Consider the following 19,459-nt stretch of genomic DNA (forward strand, 5'->3'; position numbering starts at 1 on the left):
AGTTTGACCTTGACCTTATTTTGGACTTAGGTTGCTTTATATGCCATCTCTTGGTTAACCAGATGGGACCGTTTCGTCTAGCATCAATACCGCTTACAAGAATGAATTGATACTAACACAGATGTAACCTGTGGCCATTCCTCATCATCAAACATCACCTGACCTCAGTTTGACCTTGACTTCATTTTTTACTTAGGTTGCTTTGTATCGACAAGGATGCCATCGGGGGCATCAAGCTTTATTGAACGCAGCTCCATGTATATGAATAGTCCAATTGTTTCCTTTTTATTTTTAGAATTTTAGTTTATAGTGTTGATGCACTTTAACCTTATTAGTTATGGATTTAATTCAAACTTAAAACTGTTGCTCCGCATCATCATCCACATCATATATTACCGGTACAAGGTTGTTTTTTTGCTATCCAGCATCAAAATAGAGTGCAGTCTCCTCAGACAAATCTTGTTTACTGTCTGTTTTATTTATATAAAAAGTGTAGTGAATCATTTCTGTGACAGGCTTACAACTTTGTTTATCTGTATTATAGGAAATTGTATTTGTACATGTGATAGATGTTGTACATTGCTGTTATACCTTTGATTTCTGTTCATTTTGTTGTATTAGACATTGCTATAAAATTTTATGTAACGTAGCATTGTAATGCATTACAGTGTGAAACCATTTTATTTTATACAAAATTTTGTGGTTTTGTCAAAAATTGTTCTTTGTTGAGTACAATTTCATTGACCTTGACCTTCAGAACATAAAATGAATGGAATGAACCAGGAAGTGAACAAAACATTTAAGAATTGTTAGCTCATGTCTGGCAAGTTTGAGGTATCAAGAGTTGTGGCTCTCAGTTTTGATATAATATATTACTATGCAAATCACATAGGTCATTCTCTGCTTGATTACATATTAAGTAAAGAATGAAGTATTGCAACCAAACTTGGTACATACATGTAATTATGTAGTTTTCTTTGAGGCTGAGGTATGTGTCCTGGGATCAAGATAAAAGTCACTGTTACTAAAAAAAGAAGAAATGGTTCCTTCTCAATAACTCCAGCGAGGAATGAAGTATTGCAGCCAAGTTTGGTAGTTTGCACAACCAAGGTTCAGCTGCATTTTAGATTGCTTAGGTCAAGATCATGGTCACCATTACTTGAAATTGAAAAAGAGGTGTTTGCTCAATCACTTCATTTAGGAATGAGGTGTATAGACGAAACCTGCTATGTAGGTAGCATGCATAGAGTCCAAGTTTGGTTTCATGTTGAGTAGCTTAGGTCAAGGTCATTGTTACTTAAAAAAGAAAAATTGTTTTGGTCAATATCTTACATAATTTGTAAATGTATTACTAAGACTTTTTCCAAATATTTAGATTTTTTTTTTAAATTTCTTATTTACTTAAGTCAAGGTGTGAGATATGAACACATATAAAGTGAAAATATCTATGTTTTAAAATTACTAGTTTGGGATGTATAAGGCGTAAAAAAAAATCCTTTGTTTCCGGTATCCCGACCTACCCTAAATTTTTGGCCTGACCCTAAATGTTTTTATGGCCTTGGAGAATATTTTTTTCAACTTCTTGACAAAAAGTTGCCAAATTGCACTTTTTATGCTTTAAACATGATCAGTGATGTTAGAAATCAACTTCCTGATGCTCTAAAGGCATAACCCCATTATTTGTATTCATTTCTTGACACGAAGATAATTTCCGAAAAGTCTCCCTTAATAAAAGAAAATTCCCCAAAAAATAATTTTCCGACCTACCTACCCTAATTTTTTTGAGCATGTTACCGGAAACAAAGAATTTTTTTTTTTAGGCCTAATGTTCCACACAAAAGAGTACTACTTCACATCTTTGGTTTAAACTGTATTTATTTCCCCAATTTTAATTATATTTACAAGCAGGAGTAGTACATTTAAGTTAACAAAGTTTGATAAAAACATACATCAATCAAAATACATGTAGTATAAACAAACAAAGAAAATATTAATCAAATGGATTGGAAAACTAGTTAGTTTAATTTACTTATATGAATTCCCCTCCATAAACTTCTTTGCAGTTGTATATAGAGTCAGAGTGGATAATGCTGATGAACATTAAACAGGTAATACTGGTGAATAGTAAGATATGTTATATAGTACTGAGCTAGGACCATATTTATATAGAGCAAGTTTGTTTGAACTTACGTTTTTGTCCCCTTTTGAAGAAAATGGGACATATGGTTTTGCTTACATTTCGTTGTTTCACAAACACTTCAATTCCCAATTATTAACACTTTGATATAAATGATCAAACTTCAAATGAGCCGTGCCATGAGAAAACCAACATAGTGGGTTTGCGACCAGCATGGATCCAGACCAGCCTGCGCATCCGCGCAGTCTGGCCTGGATGCATGCTATTCGCTAACAGTTTCTCCAATTCCAATAGGCTTTAAAAGGGAACAGCATGGATCCTGACCAGACTGCGCGGATGCGCAGGCTGGTCTGGATCCATGCTGGTCGCAAACCCACTGTGTTGGTTTTCTCATGGCGCGGCTCAATTATGATGATTGCCTGTGGTCAGTAGATGACCCATATTGCTTTTGGGGTCAGTAGGTCAAAGGCCAAGGTCAAAGTGGCATTGAGACTGAATATTGTTTTAAATCAATAGCTGGAAAATGCTCTGGCCTAGAGTTGTCATCATTTAGAGAATGATTACCTTTTGTCACTGGATGAACCTTGTAGATTTGGAGGTCAGTTGATCAAAGGTCAAGGTCACTTTGACCTTGAGGCTTAGAATTGATTTCCAATCAGTATTGGGGCAGTGCTTAAGTAAAGGATTGTCAAACTTTATGTGATGATTGCCTATGCTCCATAGATGATCCTTTTTGTTTTGAATGTCAGTATGTCAAAAGAAAGGTCATAGTGACCTTGAGAATAAAAGTGGCTTCTTATTAATGACTGGAACTTGCTTGGACCAGCAGCCATCAACAGCCATCAAACTTTATATCATGATTGTCTATGGTCAGTAGATGACACTTATCATTTTCTTGGTGATCAAGAGGTCAAAGGTTAAGGTCACAGTGACTTTGAGACTAACTTTTAGACCAGTGACCTTCAGACTTAAAAAGAATAGTTTTGTCAAGATCCCAGCAAACTTTAAACATTAAGAAAAGTTACCTCAACTGTTGAGTCAACAGGTCATTGTGGATAGCATATATGTATTAAAACAGCTTTTGTTATTTCGTTGGTTTGTCAGCTGATGTGTGTTGAGTATTACCAGTTTCAAACATCGGAACAAAAATGACATAAGGCTAATGATGCAATGGCATTTATGGAGTCAGGATGGCGGCCTTTTAAAAGTGGTAACTCTGTACTAAAATGAGTTTCCTGTAATTTTTATGCAGGGATTAAATGCTACTGTGTTACAAACAATTCTGATATGAGCTGCATCATGAGAAAACCAACATAGTGCGTTTGCAACCAGCATGGATCCAGACCAGCATGCCGTCTGCGCAGTCTGGTCAGGATCCATGCTGTTTGCTAACAATTTGTCTAATTGCAATATTTAGGCTTTGAAAGCAAACAGCATGGGTCCTGAACAGACTGCGCAGATGCGCAGGCTGGTCTGGATCCATGCATGCTGGTCGCAAAGTCACTGTGTTGGTTTTCTCATGGTGCGGCTCATATATGCTTAGCCATGGTAGCTAAACACTTGTTCTAGACAGTGGAATGTGGATTGGATCTGTTTTTACTGTTTTCAAGACAGTACTGTTTTGATAACCAGGACAAACTTTCTGCTCTAAAACAATAAATTTCAGTGAAGTGTGGATCAGGACCTGAAGTATAGCAATGTGTGGAGCCAGTGTTGATTTGTCAGTAGTAGCTAGTTTTGGTATGAACCTTTACCCTTCAAAAATTTTAAAATGGATTGGTCCATCATTCAGTTTGTGCAGTACTACTTCTTTATCAAAGGGGTGTTCACTGAAAACTTACTGACTTAATAGCAAACAGTGCAGAACATGACATTATATCTTCACAGTCATCATTTCTTAATGTATGCAAGAGCTAAAATTTGTTTTTTGTTGGTAAATTTATAATTTAACTATAAAATAAATGTTCATAGCTCACATTTGAAAAAATTAATTATCTTGAAAGATATATTTTTGAAAATACACCAATCTCATCAGCTTTGTCCAAAATTCAACCCCTATTAATTATATCTCCCATCACACACTGGTGTGGGAGACATATTGATTTACTCCTGTCTGTGTGTCTGTCACAAAGCTTGTCCGCACAGTCGAACATTTCTCATCCAATCTTCACCAAACTTGAACAAAATGTGTTTGACCACAAGACTTTGGCCAAGTTCAGTAACTAGCCAAATCAGCCAAGACACTTCGGAATTATGGCCCTTGAACATAATTACCAACAACCACCAGAGCAGCATTGTAGATGGTTACTCCACTCAGCTACCGTCAAACAGCATTGTACATTGACACAGCATTGTAGACCGGTTACTCCAACGTGTGAATACCAATAGGCCAGAAACAGTATACAAAGACAGACTTACTATTCAGATGATTAGGCAGTTGTGGGAGACGTACGCTTTTCTCAAAAGCACCTCTAGTTAAACATTGCTGTACCTAAACGTGAACATTTGGCTCACTGACGTTGTTGTTGTTATTACTGAGGTATTTAATTTACATGACCTTGTCTTCTGTTGGAATTCAAGTTAATTGACTTTAAAGCACAAAAGTCCCCTGTGATTGGTGATGAAGTCAGTGACATATTTATCACAAAGTGTAAAGTTCTCTTTCATTGGTCAGTAGCTGTGTATTTTAATTCACCTTTCCTGTTACTAGACATTTAATATCCATAAATTTGGTATTAAATTAAAAGGGAAAATAAGCAGTGCTTAATAGGTAAAAAGGTTAAAATGTTAACCTTCTGGTCACAACTTCAAGGTTGACTCACGTAAACATTTATTTTTAAACCTATTCTATTTTTTAGGATGATTGTAGAGATAATTATCATAACTAACTTACATTATGGCTGTTGATCATCCCTAGACTTCTGATGCTATAATGAGCATTGTTAAGAGATTGTTGAGACCATGGTCAAATTTTGCTCCCTCTTCATAAACCTACCAGTAATTAAATGTCTTTTGTGCATTATAAGTTGAACTTTTGGCAGGGCAGATTATAATACAGTGCAGAGTGGGCGTGTTATGGAGCAGAATTATCCGGCCCTACCATCCTTTGACATCTCTCATGTGCATTTAGAAAACACTACCACTGTCTCTCATGACTGTGCATTTAGAAAACACTACCAGTGTCTCTGGTATGTAATTAGAAAACACTGCCACTGTCTCTGGTATGTAATTAGAAAACACTGCCACTGTCTCTGGTATGTAATTAGAAAACACACCACTGTCTCTGGTATGTAATTAGAAAACACACCACTGTCTCTGGTATGTAATTAGAAAACACTGCCACTGTCTCTGGTATGTAATTAGAAAACACTGCCACTGTCACTGGTATGTAATTAGAAAACACTGCCACTGTCTCTGGTATGTAATTAGCAAACACTACCACTGTCTCTGGTATGTAATTAGAAAACACTACCACTGTCTCTGGTATGTATTTAGAAAACACTACCACTGTCTCTGGTATGTAATTAGAAAACACTACCACTGTCTCTGGTATGTATTTAGAAAACACTGCCACTGTCTCTGGTATGTAATTAGAAAACACTGCCACTGTCTCTGGTATGTAATTAGAAAACACACCACTGTCTCTGGTATGTAATTAGAAAACACTACCACTGTCTCTGGTATGTATTTAGAAAACACTGCCACTGTCTCTGGTATGTAATTAGAAAACACTGCCACTGTCTCTGGTATGTAATTAGAAAACACACCACTGTCTCTGGTATGTTATTAGAAAACACTACCACTGCCTCTCGTGTGCATTTAGAAAACACTGCCACTGTCTCTGGTATGTAATTAGAAAACACTGCCAATGTCTCTGGTATGTAATTAGAAAACACTACCACTGTCTCTGGTATGTATTTAGAAAACACACCACTGTCTCTGGTATGTAATTAGAAAACACTGCCACTGTCTCTGGTATGTATTTAGAAAACACACCACTGTCTCTGGTATGTAATTAGAAAGCACTTCCACTGTCTCTGGTATGTAATTAGAAAACACTGCCACTGTCTCTGGTATGTAATTAGAAAACATACCACTGTCTCTGGTATGTAATAAGCAATCAATGTTGGCAAAAAGCCGGTCAATATGAGTATTGACCGGGCCAGCGGTCAATACTGGTTAAAACTGGTCAATACTGGTCAATACCGGTCAATACTGGTCGATTCAATACTAGGGTTATTCTTGGTTGGTCAATACTGGTTTATTCAACATTTTTATATAATGTACACTCACAGATTAGCACAGGCTGTAATAGTAATATAAAAATAATTAAGCAATTAGATTAATATCAAGTTTTGTTCAATAAAAAGTCTAGTGGTCAATACTGGTCGATTCAGTTTTGGTCTCTGGCAATGTTTCTTGGTCAGGTTCCATTTTGGACAATACCCATGCAAAAACAGGGCCTTTGCAGAATATACTTTTTATCTTTGCCAAATATTTGCCATAACCTTTGCAGAACAGTTGCAGCACATGATTGTTGAATATATTCTGCAGACGAGTAGAAATGGAACGAAACGTGCAACTATTCTGCAAAGCTTTTGCAAATATACACAACGCACACAGAATGCAAATACTTCGCAAACAATTTACAATTCGCAGCTGAAACTTTGGCAAATAAATCGCAAAGTGATAGCAAAGTAATCGCAAAGTAATCGCAACTTGCATGCAAATAATATGCAAAGTATTCGCAAATACGTAACAAACAGCATAAAATGAATTTCTGAGGTCCAAAGAAAAGGATTTTGTTTAATATCTGAAAAACAGATGTAAATTCACAAAACCATTAAAATTTTGCAGTTTAAATAAATATTAAAAGTCAATCATTTCAGTGATCATTCAGTAAAAATAACTAAAATCATGTAATAATGTAAGTTTCAACAATTGCTTGAGTAAAAAGTGTTTTATATAACTGTCATTGATTAACATTACCTTTCTACATGCTGCAATATTCTCTGGTTCTTGGAAGTCTTATTGCTTAACAACATGGTATTGCATTATCCTTATTCAACAAAGTTTATATCCAGAAAAAATAATTAGAATATTATATAAATAATCTGTTTAACACAAGTTTGCATCACCAAAATATTTCTACTAACTGATGTGTAAACATTTCCTCACAATATTTTCAAAAATCCTGCCATTTGAATATAGACCAATCAGAAAACAGAATGGTTAATTACTTCCTGTACCTAGAGTCTACCAGGAAAGCAAATTCATCTATGTTAACTATTTGCAAATGCTTTGCTCTTTCATTTCTGTACAAAGTGTTTATTGTACCCCCCCCCCCCGTCTGGTCGTCTGTCCGTAGACGCAATCTTGTGCGCACCATCTCTCCTTATCCCCTTGACACAATTTAATGAAACTTCACACAAGTGATCAGTACCAACAGTAGTTGTGCATGGGGCATGTTAGGTTCTTTTAGAAAACAAATTTGCAGAGTTATGGGACTTTGTTTTTTTGTTACTATACTATATACATAGACACAATCTTGTGCGCACCATCTCTCCTCATCCCCTTGACACAATTTAATGAAACTTCACACAAGTGATCAGTACCAACAGTAGTTGTGCATGGGGCATGTAAGGTTCTTTTAGAAAAAAATTTTGCAGAGTTATGGGACTTTGTTTTTTTGTTACTATACTATATACATAGACACAATCTTGTGCGCACCATCTCTCCTCATCCCCTTGACACAATTTAATGAAACTTCACACAAGTGATCAGTACCAACAGTAGTTGTGCATGGGGCATGTAAGGTTCTTTTAGAAAAAAAATTTGCAGAGTTATGGGACTTTGTTTTTTTGTTACTATACTATATACATAGACACAATCTTGTGCGCACCATCTCTCCTCATCCCCTTGACACAATTTAATGAAACAACTGATCAGTAACAACAGTAGTTGTGCATGGGGCATGTTAGGTTCTTTCAGCGACAAAAATTGCAGAGTTATGGGACTTTGTTTCTTGTTAACATACTATGTACATACAGTCTGCATATGCAATCTTGTGCGTGCCTAATCTACCAAACCCTTGCACACAATTTAATGAAACTTCACACAAGTGATCAGTACCAACCCTAGTTGTGCATGGTGCATGTTACATTCTTTTAGATAAATATTCTGCATAGTTATGGGACTTTGTTTTTTGTTACTATACTGTATACATACAGTCTATATACATACAGTCCACATAATTATGCAGTCTTGTGTGTGTCAAATTGCAATGTACTGTGTCAGTGCATGCGGGGGGTACATTCATCACCTTTAGTGATAGCTCTAGTTTGCAATACCTTTGCTAAGTAAATGTGCTAAGTGTTTGTTTGCAGATGCTTTGCTGTCTGCTAATTTAATAAAGTATTTATTTGCAAAACCTTTGCAGTCTGTAATTTATCTAAGTGTTTATTTGCAAACCCTTTGCTTCAGTGTGAAACGTTTTGCAGACTGTTTGCGAAAATCTGATGCAAATACTTTGCAATCACTTGGAATATAGTTTCTGAGAAAACAAATATTTAAAATATATTCTGCAAATACATGACAAAGGGTTAAATGTGTATGGGCATACCTAGACTGGTCAATACTAGTTTATACAATGCCTAAATTATCTTCTTTACAGTTAGCCTTGATTTTAAATTGATTAAAGATTTTATTACAATAAATTACACTCTGTGAAATGGACAGTACTGGTCAATTAAAATTTGGTCTTATGCAATATTCCTGATAAGAATATGTAGTGCTCAATACTGGTCAATTAAAATTTAATACTTTGATTGCATTATTTATTTTTAAAATAAAGCACCATGTTCAAGCATTGAGATTAATACAGTGGGATTATTGATCATGACAGCTAATTAGTGACTAGATAAACAGGCCAGCAACATGCCTATTGTATATTGTAAGACATGGTGTCGATCAGGCAATGTGACAACTGCTCTCAAAACAAACCACTTCCATGAAAGGGTCCAGGTGTTCACAGCAATTTTTCATTAAATTATTTATACCAGTAAAAATAGATTATCACTTGTGAATCAAACACTTACTTCTACAGTTTATGAAATACTTTCTACAAATAAAAGTTCAGTTAAAGTAGCAGTTTTTCAACTTATTGTGAAATTTTTGTAGAAAAATAATATATCTTTACAGAAAATGTTAAAAGAATCAACCAGTATTGACCAGTCAACCACTTCTGACCATTTTTGGAGTACTGATTAGGTTGCTTTAACTAAATAATAATGCCTGCATTCTCCTTAATCAAGCTCCAAATGCTCTTAAACAGTCATTATTTAATTGTTCATAAACTTTGCAAAATATCTCAACAGTCAATATTGACTAGTATTGACCAATCGACCAGTATTGACCGGTATTGACCACTTCAGGGAGTATTGACCGGGGCGGTTTTAACCGGTTAAAACCGCTGGTTAAAACCGGGGGCGGTTTTAACCGCCCAACATTGGTAATAAGAAAACACTACCACTGCCTCTCGTATGCATTTAGAAAACACTGCCACTGTCTCTGGTATGTAATTAGAAAACACTGTCACTGTCTCTGGTATGTAATTAGAAAACACACCACTGTCTCTGGTATGTAATTAGAAAACACTACCACTGCCTCTCGTGTGCATTTAGAAAACACTGCCACTGTCTCTGGTATGTAATTAGAAAACACTGCCAGTGTCTCTGGTATGTAATTAGAAAACACACCACTGTCTATGGTATGTAATTAGAAAACACTGCCACTGTCTCTGGTATGTATTTAGAAAACACACCACTGTCCCTGGTATGTAATTAGAAAACACTGCCACTGTCTCTGGTATGTAATTAGAAAACACACCACTGTCTCTGGTATGTATTTAGAAAACACTGCCACTGTCTCTGGTATGTAATTAGAAAACACTTCCAGTGTCTCTGGTATGTTATTAGAAAACACACCACTGTCTCTGGTATGTATTTAGAAAACACACCACTGTCTCTGGTATGTAATTAGAAAATACTGCCACTGTCTCTGGTATGTAATTAGAAAACACACCACTGTCTCTGGTATGTAATTAGAAAACACTTCCACTGTCTCTGGTATGTAATTAGAAAACACTGCCACTGTCTCTGGTATGTAATTAGAAAACACTGCCACTGTCTCTGGTATGTAATTAGAAAACACACCACTGTCTCTGGTATGTAATTAGAAAACACTTCCACTGTCTCTGGTATGTAATTAGAAAACACTGCCACTGTCTCTGGTATGTAATTAGAAAACACACCACTGTCTCTGGTATGTATTTAGAAAACACTTCCACTGTCTCTGGTATGTAATTAGAAAACACTTCCAGTGTCTCTGGTATGTAATTAGAAAACACTGCCACTGTCTCTGGTATGTAATTAGAAAACACACCACTGTCTCTGGTATGTATTTAGAAAACACTGCCACTGTCTCTGGTATGTAATTAGAAAACACTTCCAGTGTCTCTGGTATGTAATTAGAAAACACACCACTGTCTCTGGTATGTATTTAGAAAACACTGCCACTGTCTCTGGTATGTAATTAGAAAACACTTCCAGTGTCTCTGGTATGTAATTAGAAAACACACCACTGTCTCTGGTATGTATTTAGAAAACACTGCCACTGTCTCTGGTATGTAATTAGAAAACACTTCCAGTGTCTCTGGTATGTAATTAGAAAACACACCACTGTCTCTGGTATGTATTTAGAAAACACTGCCAATGTCTCTGGTATGTAATTAGAAAACACTGCCACTGTCTCTGGTATGTAATTAGAAAACACACCACTGTCTCTGGTATGTAATTAGAAAACACTGCCACTGTCTCTGGTATGTAATTAGAAAACACACCACTGTCTCTGGTATGTAATTAGAAAACACACCACTGTCTCTGGTATGTAATTAGAAAACACACCACTGTCTCTGGTATGTAATTAGAAAACACTGCCACTGTCTCTGGTATGTAATTAGAAAACACTGCCAATGTCTCTGGTATGTAATTAGAAAACACACCAATGTCTCTGGTATGTAATTAGAAAACACACCACTGTCTCTGGTATGTAATTAGAAAATATTTACCACTATCTCTCTTAATTAGAAAAAACAAAGGTGCATTTTAAATGAGGTTCTACGCAAATTTGAAACACATTTTAAGACCAAATTGAAATGGTTCTTAAGCTGTTAATTGAGCAGGGGAAGGATTACAACACAGAAAATGTGAGTTTTTTTTTTTTCAACACGACAGATTTACTTAATTTCTTCAAGGTATTTTGTGTCTTTATGATTTGGCACGCCTGTACTTTAGATTAAATTTCAAAAAGTTGAAATAGATCGAAACAAGTGTATGTGAGGAAGTGGACGTTTTATTTCGTCTGTCGCCTCGAGTGCAGTGAGCAGTTACGAGAAAGATGTAAATAAACCGTAAATTGTAAATATACAGACAGTCTTAAGGTGTGAATTGAAGGCTTAGTGTATCTAGGATAACTTCAATTTCTTTAAATTTAGTATCTTTGTTCAAAGTGAAATGGGAAAAAGGAATTTATGTTTTCTTTGATAAAGAAGTACTTTGGGACTGGATGAAAGTAAAACTAGAGTGATTTATCTTTGATAGGTTTTGTTGATTGAGATAGGCTGTTTTTGCATCTTTGGGAAGTTTGCAAGTGTGTCAATACATAAAATGATCGTAGATTTTTCTGTGTCATTACTTAATTAGTTTTGTTAAAGAGTGCCATAATTTCTAACAGTCATGGGGGAGGGGGGGCATTCATCTTTTGATGTAGTATTACGCACTTTAACCATTACCCTGCTAAATTTCTAAAATGGACTTTTGGTCATCCATTTGAGCATTAATGTTTAGGTAGCCACTTTAATGCTTTAAGGTAGTGCACCTATAATGAGTATGCAATTTTGGTATTTTCTTGTTGTTATGAAAAAGGAATTTTCTTTAATGTCCATTTTAGATTGCCAAAATAGCATACAAGAATATGTAATCACACTGAAATTTCACATTGTCCTTCCAATGTATTGTCCATTACCTTAATACTGAGAAATAAACACTCTAAGACTTCACTTTTCATGCTGATAGAAAAATCAAAAAGAAAGCAAATTATCAGTTAAATGAGCCATGCCATGAGAAAATCAACATAGTGGGTTTGCGACCAGCATGGATCCAGACCAGCCTGCGCATCCACGCAGTCAGGTCAGGCTCCATGCTGTTCGCTTTTAAAGCCTATTGGAATTGGAGAAATTGTTAGCGAACAGCATGGAGCCTGACCAAAGACTGCGCGGATGCGCAGGCTGGTCGCACACCCACTATGTTGGTTTTCTCATGGCACGGCTCATATATTAAGTTTATACCAAACAAAATATGCTGTATTTATGGCTTTCACAGTGACTACTTGAAATCTTAATTGGTTATGCTAATGGTCACTTCAAAGTGACATGCTTCCATACAAACATCAAAATTTATATTTTATTGTATTTGTTTATTTTGAATCAGAAGTAGGTGCCTGAATAATTAAGCATCGGTCATTTCAGCATGTGATTATAACCGGGGTCCTTTTTTCTGGGGGAAATTAGCTACTATTAAACAAGTGGTAGAGTTCTAATATTCTTTTATTCCATTCTAAATAATAATGTTGTATCACTTTTCAATAATTCCAATTTATCAATTCATAGTACATGATAATGTATTATTCTCAAAGTTTCCAAAGTATTTCTTGCCTAAAATATTAAAATATCAATTTTGACTAATTTTGACTTTCCAGTGCCTAAAACGAAAACCTAAATCTAACTGACTTCTCCTTTCAACTTTCCCTCCAAACTCTGCAACCTATTCATTCACGCCCACTTCATACTTCAACCAATCACATCACACATGCATCATACTTCAACCAATCATATCACACATGCATATATTAAAACCTGACCAGTACTTGTCTACTCCAGTGGCTTATTACTTTCTGATACTAATTAACACTTACTAATTAAATTATTACCATATCAAATTCTGTCTGGAATATCTTTTGAAGTAGCAGACCGAATCAAATGCACATATGTTTAGCTATAATTATTTCTAGATAAGTAATAAACTGTAGAAAGGTAAGGGCACTCTGATAAAATAATGACTTAATGTTATTTTAATGATTTTCATAATAAAAATATATCTAAAATATAGAACTGGTCACAAGATTATCATTCATACTAAAATCTAGCGGGGCAGTGTACTAGTTACCTCTAAATGATAACAAAGATATGATATCGTTTTTATCATCGTTTAACACCCTCACATTAATGCCAGTATATTACAGTCAAGATATAAGTTCCCTTTCAAATACTTTACAAGTATTTTGACACAAAGCATTATATAAAAAATCAATCCTCATAAAATATAGGTTTTCCTAGGATTCTCGTGTACTTAAATTTCTATTATTAACATTTTTTTAATTAGATATGTTTTACCTTCATTTAATGATTAAGATATTTAGATAATGTGAAGATTTTCTTTACCGTAACCCTTATCATTCTTGACACGATTGATTCTGACTTTGCGACCAGTGTAGATCATGACCAGCCTGCACATCCATGCAGTCTGATCATGATCTGCACTGTTCGCCATTCAGTCTGTATCTTTTTGGTAAGCACTGCACCTTTAACAGTTATTGGTACTATCCAAATTGAATGGACAAGTTCATTATAGAAATTTAGCAGGATAAGGGTTAATTTAATGATAATGTTAATTTTTCAGTTAGATTTTTTTTTTTCAGTATTCTCCATTTATAGCTGGAAAAAATTTTATCAAAATATATAAATACCTATAATTAATTAATAATTAAATCTAATTTTAATGTTTGATACAAACAAGATACCTTTAGTTTAATGTTGTATATTGAGTCATGTCAAAATGATGTAAGGAAATTCTCACATGTCTGGAGGTCACTGCTGCAATCATATACTGGTCAATTGTGTAATATTGGTCACAAATTGATATGAAAAATCACATGCAAACCAGTCTGTTCATTGCAAAATTTGATCAGTGATAATTATGATTTAATGTAATCGTGAGTTTTAAGTCTTTTCATTAAGTAACTTAAAATGAAAAAAAAAAATGTTTAGAATGCATTTAAGAGTGAAGTGTGCACGAAATAAATAAGCTATTAAAGATTTGGAATTTATACTTTTATTTTCTTATCATCAGCTTCAAAGGGCATGCTTTTCCAAAAGGTGAATTGTTACAATAAATTTTAAAATGTGCATTAAGAGCAAATATTTAGAAAAAAAATAATGCATTTAATCTGAAGATAAGGTCATTTTTGTGCAGATTAAACCGGTGTATCTTTTAGATAGTGCACTAAGGAAATTATTGTTGCTGGATTAACTTGTTTCTTGCGGAAGTTATGTTTTTATTGCTAGTGCAGCATGCAGTTAACCGTTACCCCTGCTAAATTTCCATAATGAACTTATCCATCTATCAATTTGGACAATACCATTCACTGTTAAAAGGGGTGTTTACCAAAAAGGTACTGACTGGTCGCAAAGGCAGAATCAGTCGTGTCTAGCATGCTGATGGTTAAATTAAATTTGATAACTTTTTAATGGAGAATACAACACAAAAAATTCTATCAGTTTGTTTACTTTTTGAATTGTTATTTTTTATATTTTTTAGATATTTTTTATATTGAAAAATGTCAGAGTTGGAAACATATTGATGCCAATTAAAATATGTAGTAGTTGTCAGAGGAAATATTGACATTTAAAAAATGATATAGACTGGGATGAAATTGTACGAAGCAGACATAAAAATTAAAGGAGCCAAAGTATATCTAATCATAAAGTCAAAGAAATAAAATGAGTGTTTAAAGATGAGTTCCTGCATGAGTTGGATAAAGAAACTGAGACATAAGGAGACTGTGGAATGTGAGTTAGAGAGAAAAATAAGTCTCCATCTTAAAGACATTGTGCTCAGAAACTCCAATTTTAAAGCTGGATTTAAGGACTGCAAGGTAAAATATTTATGAATGGGAATTTATTTTTAACTTAATCTCTTCTTTGTGTAGTGCCAAACTTTATTTACCTATAAAATTTCTGATTTGATAATTGAAGTAAAGTAACAGTTTTACTGTTTTTATAGCTGAAACTTGAATGAAAGTATTTATATCCCTTGTGTTATGGAATTTTCATGCTATTAATGTTAGTTTTGATATTATATTCTAATATAAGTGTGAAATGCTTTGTAAAAAATTTATACTAGTGAGGAGATTTAAAAACATTTAAAATTGTAAGGTAGTCAGTACCTGTAATGACAGTGGGGTATAATTTCCATTCATTTATGTTCTGTCTGTATTTGATTTTGGTATTCTCTGATTGTTGATGAAACACATTGCTCTGTGATCTACATTAATACGGCCTAATGCCAAAGTAATAGATGAGCAGAAATTCCAGTTTGTCATTATTGCTCACTACCTTCAAAACAAATTTGTTTGTTGAAAGTTGAAGTTCTAGTAGGTATCACAGTGCCATCAACACTATTGCACAGAGCTCAGCTTGATTGGGAAATCTGTTGATGTTGTTTTTTTTTGTTTGTTGATTTAGATATTTTTAGCTCGTCTGTTTTTTGAACGAGGTTTTATCGTCACTTGATCATCGGTGTCGGATCAGCGTTGGTTAAATTTTTTGTTTAGGTCCACCTTTTCTCAAAAACTATAAGAGCTACAGCTTTGAAACTTTGCACACTTATTTATCATCATAAGGAGACTCATAATGCAGGCCGAGAACCATAAATCTGATATGTGTTTTGTCAGAATTATGGCCTTTTTTGTACTGAAATCTGAACTATAACTCTTTTCTTACATATTGTCCAGCACTTGCAGACAAGCGATGGTACCTGCAGGCGGAGCTCTTGTTAAAATGTACATATAATTTTATACAGATTTGTTTCTTAATCGTCATCTCAGCGCAAAAAGCAGATGATTACATTGATTTAAAGAAGCATTAACCCACTTTTTGCACTAAGGTGCCCATTTTTTTCTTCATATACCTTAAAACCCCTTTAAACCGTAACCTCTGAATACCGGAAAGTCCTCCAAACTGAACAAACTTTGCAGTCACGGAAGTTGGCCCTCTTATTTATCCCCCCGCCAAAGGCGAAGGGGATATTAGAAATGCTCTCCGTCCGTGCGTCCGCAACGATCTTTGTCCGGAGCATAACTCAAAAAGTACTGGAGGGATTTTCTTCAAACTTCACACACTGATAGAACGCATTGGGAGGAAGTGCATTGTGCAAGAACAATAACTCTACCTTGCCTATTTTTTGAGTTATTCACCTTTATCATATTTTCTTAAAAAATTTTGTCCGGAGCATAACTCCAAAAGTACTGGAGGGATTTTCTTCAAACTTCATACACTGATAGAACACATTGGGAGGAAGTGCAGTGTGCAAGAACAATAACTCTACCTTGCCTATTTTTTGAGTTATTCCCCTTTATCATATTTTCTTAAAAAAATTTGTCCGGAGCAAATCTTCATGCATGGAGGGATTTTGATATATCTTGGCACAAGTGTTTACCACTACGAGGCAGAGTGTCATGCGCAAAAACCAGGTCCCTAGTTCTAAGGTCAAGGTCACACTTAGAGGTCAAAGGATACAAGAATGAAAACCTTGTCCGGAGCATTTCTTCTTCATGCATAGAGGGATTTTGATATAACTTGGCACAAATGTTCACCACCACGAGACGGAGTGTCATACACAAGATCCAGGTCTAAGGTCAAGGTCACACTTAGAGGCCAAAGGTCAGATACAAGAATGATTTCGTCTGAAGCATTTCTTCTTCATGCATGGAGGGATTTTGGTGTAACTTGGCACACTTATACACCATCATGAGACGAAGTGTCATGCGCAGTTCCCTTCTTTAGAATTACTTCCCTTTGTTGTTACTTTAAATAGCTTTTATTGTAACTTTTTCATTACTAGTCGTAGGGAAAAATCGAGACCACTTTTCTGTAGTACAACATGCATGCTAAATCCAATTTTGAGGTGTATTTTGACCAATCTCTACCTGATAAAGATTTTGTGTGGACTTGCAAATTTTTTTTTTTTTTTTTGTAAGATTAACTTCCCTTAGTTGTTACTATAAATAACTTATATTGTAAGTTGTAACATTTTTATAATTGACCGTAGGGAAAAAACAAGACCACTTTTCTGTGGTACAACATAGATGTTACTCTCCCATTTTAGGTGTATTTTTAGCTCACCCTGGCGTCGGCGTCGGCGTCACACCTTGGTTAAGTTTTTGCATGCAAGTACATACAGCTATCATTTAAAGGCATATAGCTTTGAAACTTATTTATTCTTTTTCTAGGTCAATTACCTACCTCTCTGGGTCAGGTCCCATAACTCTGACATATATTTTGAGCAAATTATGCCCCCTTTTGGACTTAGAAAATTTTGGTTAAAGTTTTACATGCAAGTTACTATCTCCAAAACTATTGCAGATATTGAATTGAAACTTCACATGTGTTTTCGGGATTATAAAACTAGTTGATAGCACCAAGTCCCATAACTCTGACCTTCATTTTGGCCAAATTATGCCCCCTTTTGGACTTAGAAAATTCTGGTTAAAGTTTTGCGTGCAAGTACATACAGCTATTACTAAAAGGCAAAATAGATTTGAAACTTATTTTTTCTTTTTCTAGATCAATTACCTACCTCACTGGGTCAGTCCCATAACTCTGACATGTATTTTGAGCAAATTATGCCCCTTTTGGACTTAGAAAATTCTGGTTAAAGTTTTGCGTGCAAGTACATACAGCTATTACTAAAAGGCATATAGATTTGAAACTTATTTTTTCTTTTTCTAGGTCAATTACCTACCTCACTGGGTCAAGTCCCATAACTCTGACACGTATTTTGGGCAAATTATGCCCCCTTTTGGACTTAGAAAATTCTGGTTAAAGTTTTACATGCAAGTAACTATCTCCAAAACTACTACAGATATTAAATTGAAACTTCACATGTGTCTTCAGGGTTATAAAACTAGTTGATAGCACCAAGTCCCATAACTCTGACATGTATTTTGGGCAAATTATGCCCCCTTTTGGACTTAGAAAATTCTGGTTAAAGTTTTGCGTGCAAGTACATACAGCTATTACCAAAAGGCATATAACTTTGAAACTTATTTATTCTTTTTCAAGGTCAATTACCAACCTCACTGGGTCAAGTTCCATAACTCTTAACATATATTTTGAGCAAATTATGCCCCCTTTTGGACTTAGAAAATTCTGGTTAAAGTTTAACATGCAAGTTACTATCCCCAAAACTAATGCAGATATTGAATTGAAACTTAACATGTTTCTTCGGGGTTATAAAACTAGTTGATAACATCAAGTCCCATAACTTTGATATGTATTTTGGTCAAATTATGTCCCCTTTCGAACTTAAAACTCTTTTGATATTTAACATTTTGGGTAATAATTTCCTGCTTCTGTGACAATATTTCGAATAGTCGAGCTTGGCTGTCTTACGGACAGCTCTTGTATTATATATAAGGTATCTTTACCTGGTAAGGAATTTTTTTGTGAACTTAAAAAAACCCAAAAGACTTACTATGATTACTAAACAAAATTAACATTCCATTTGCAAATACAGCTGCTAGAGTAAAGAAATTTGCTGCAACGGGCATTTATTGTGACATTCTGGCACTCTTGTTCCCTGTTAGCTTTCCATTCCTTCTTTTTACAGTAGCCATATAGAAAAACATCATAGCTATACTGTTCATGAAAATTAATAAAATTTAGCAGTAAACCACCTCACTACTGACTTATTCTTTCTTCCACATCTTTAAAACCCCATGATGCAGACCACAACTATACGGTTCTTCAAAGCTTTCCCCAAAATTAATAATTTCAGACACTAACTTGCCAGGAACTTTAGCCTTCAATTATAATATGCCCGGCGGGGGGATTAGCCATGTGTAACATGGCTCTTGTTCCATTAAAAAATACCCTTGTAAACCGGAACCCTCCTATATTCCAGAAACCATACAATTTTTTCATATCGATCCTCTATTTATCAGCAAAAAATTACACCTGGAAAGTGAACAGTGTCAAAGGCAATAAGATTGTTTTGGCACTTGCCTTTAATTTCATTAACCAAAATTTACTCTGTTTGGTTGCATATGTCCATGAAGACTTAAATGGTGTTTTTTCATTAGTAACTAAACAAGACCAGGATTTGAAATTAATTAAGTTCCTAGGTAATTTTATAACTATGTCGTCTA

General features: G+C 34.9%; 1 protein-coding gene across 1 annotated transcript in view; it reads left to right on the forward strand.

Annotated features, from left to right (window-relative positions):
- The window catches only part of LOC123556069 (GTPase-activating protein skywalker-like), a 52,499-nt gene that overhangs the window by 17,517 nt on the left and 15,523 nt on the right, over nucleotides 1–19,459 (forward strand). Inside the window, exon 8 of the mRNA XM_053548944.1 lies at nucleotides 15,032–15,187. Within this exon, the coding sequence (XP_053404919.1) occupies nucleotides 15,032–15,187 (156 nt within the window). The remainder of the gene's footprint in view (nucleotides 1–15,031; nucleotides 15,188–19,459) is intronic.

Source organism: Mercenaria mercenaria, chromosome 7 (genome assembly GCF_021730395.1).
Source record: "Mercenaria mercenaria strain notata chromosome 7, MADL_Memer_1, whole genome shotgun sequence".
Classification (NCBI taxonomy): Eukaryota; Metazoa; Mollusca; class Bivalvia; order Venerida; family Veneridae; genus Mercenaria; species Mercenaria mercenaria.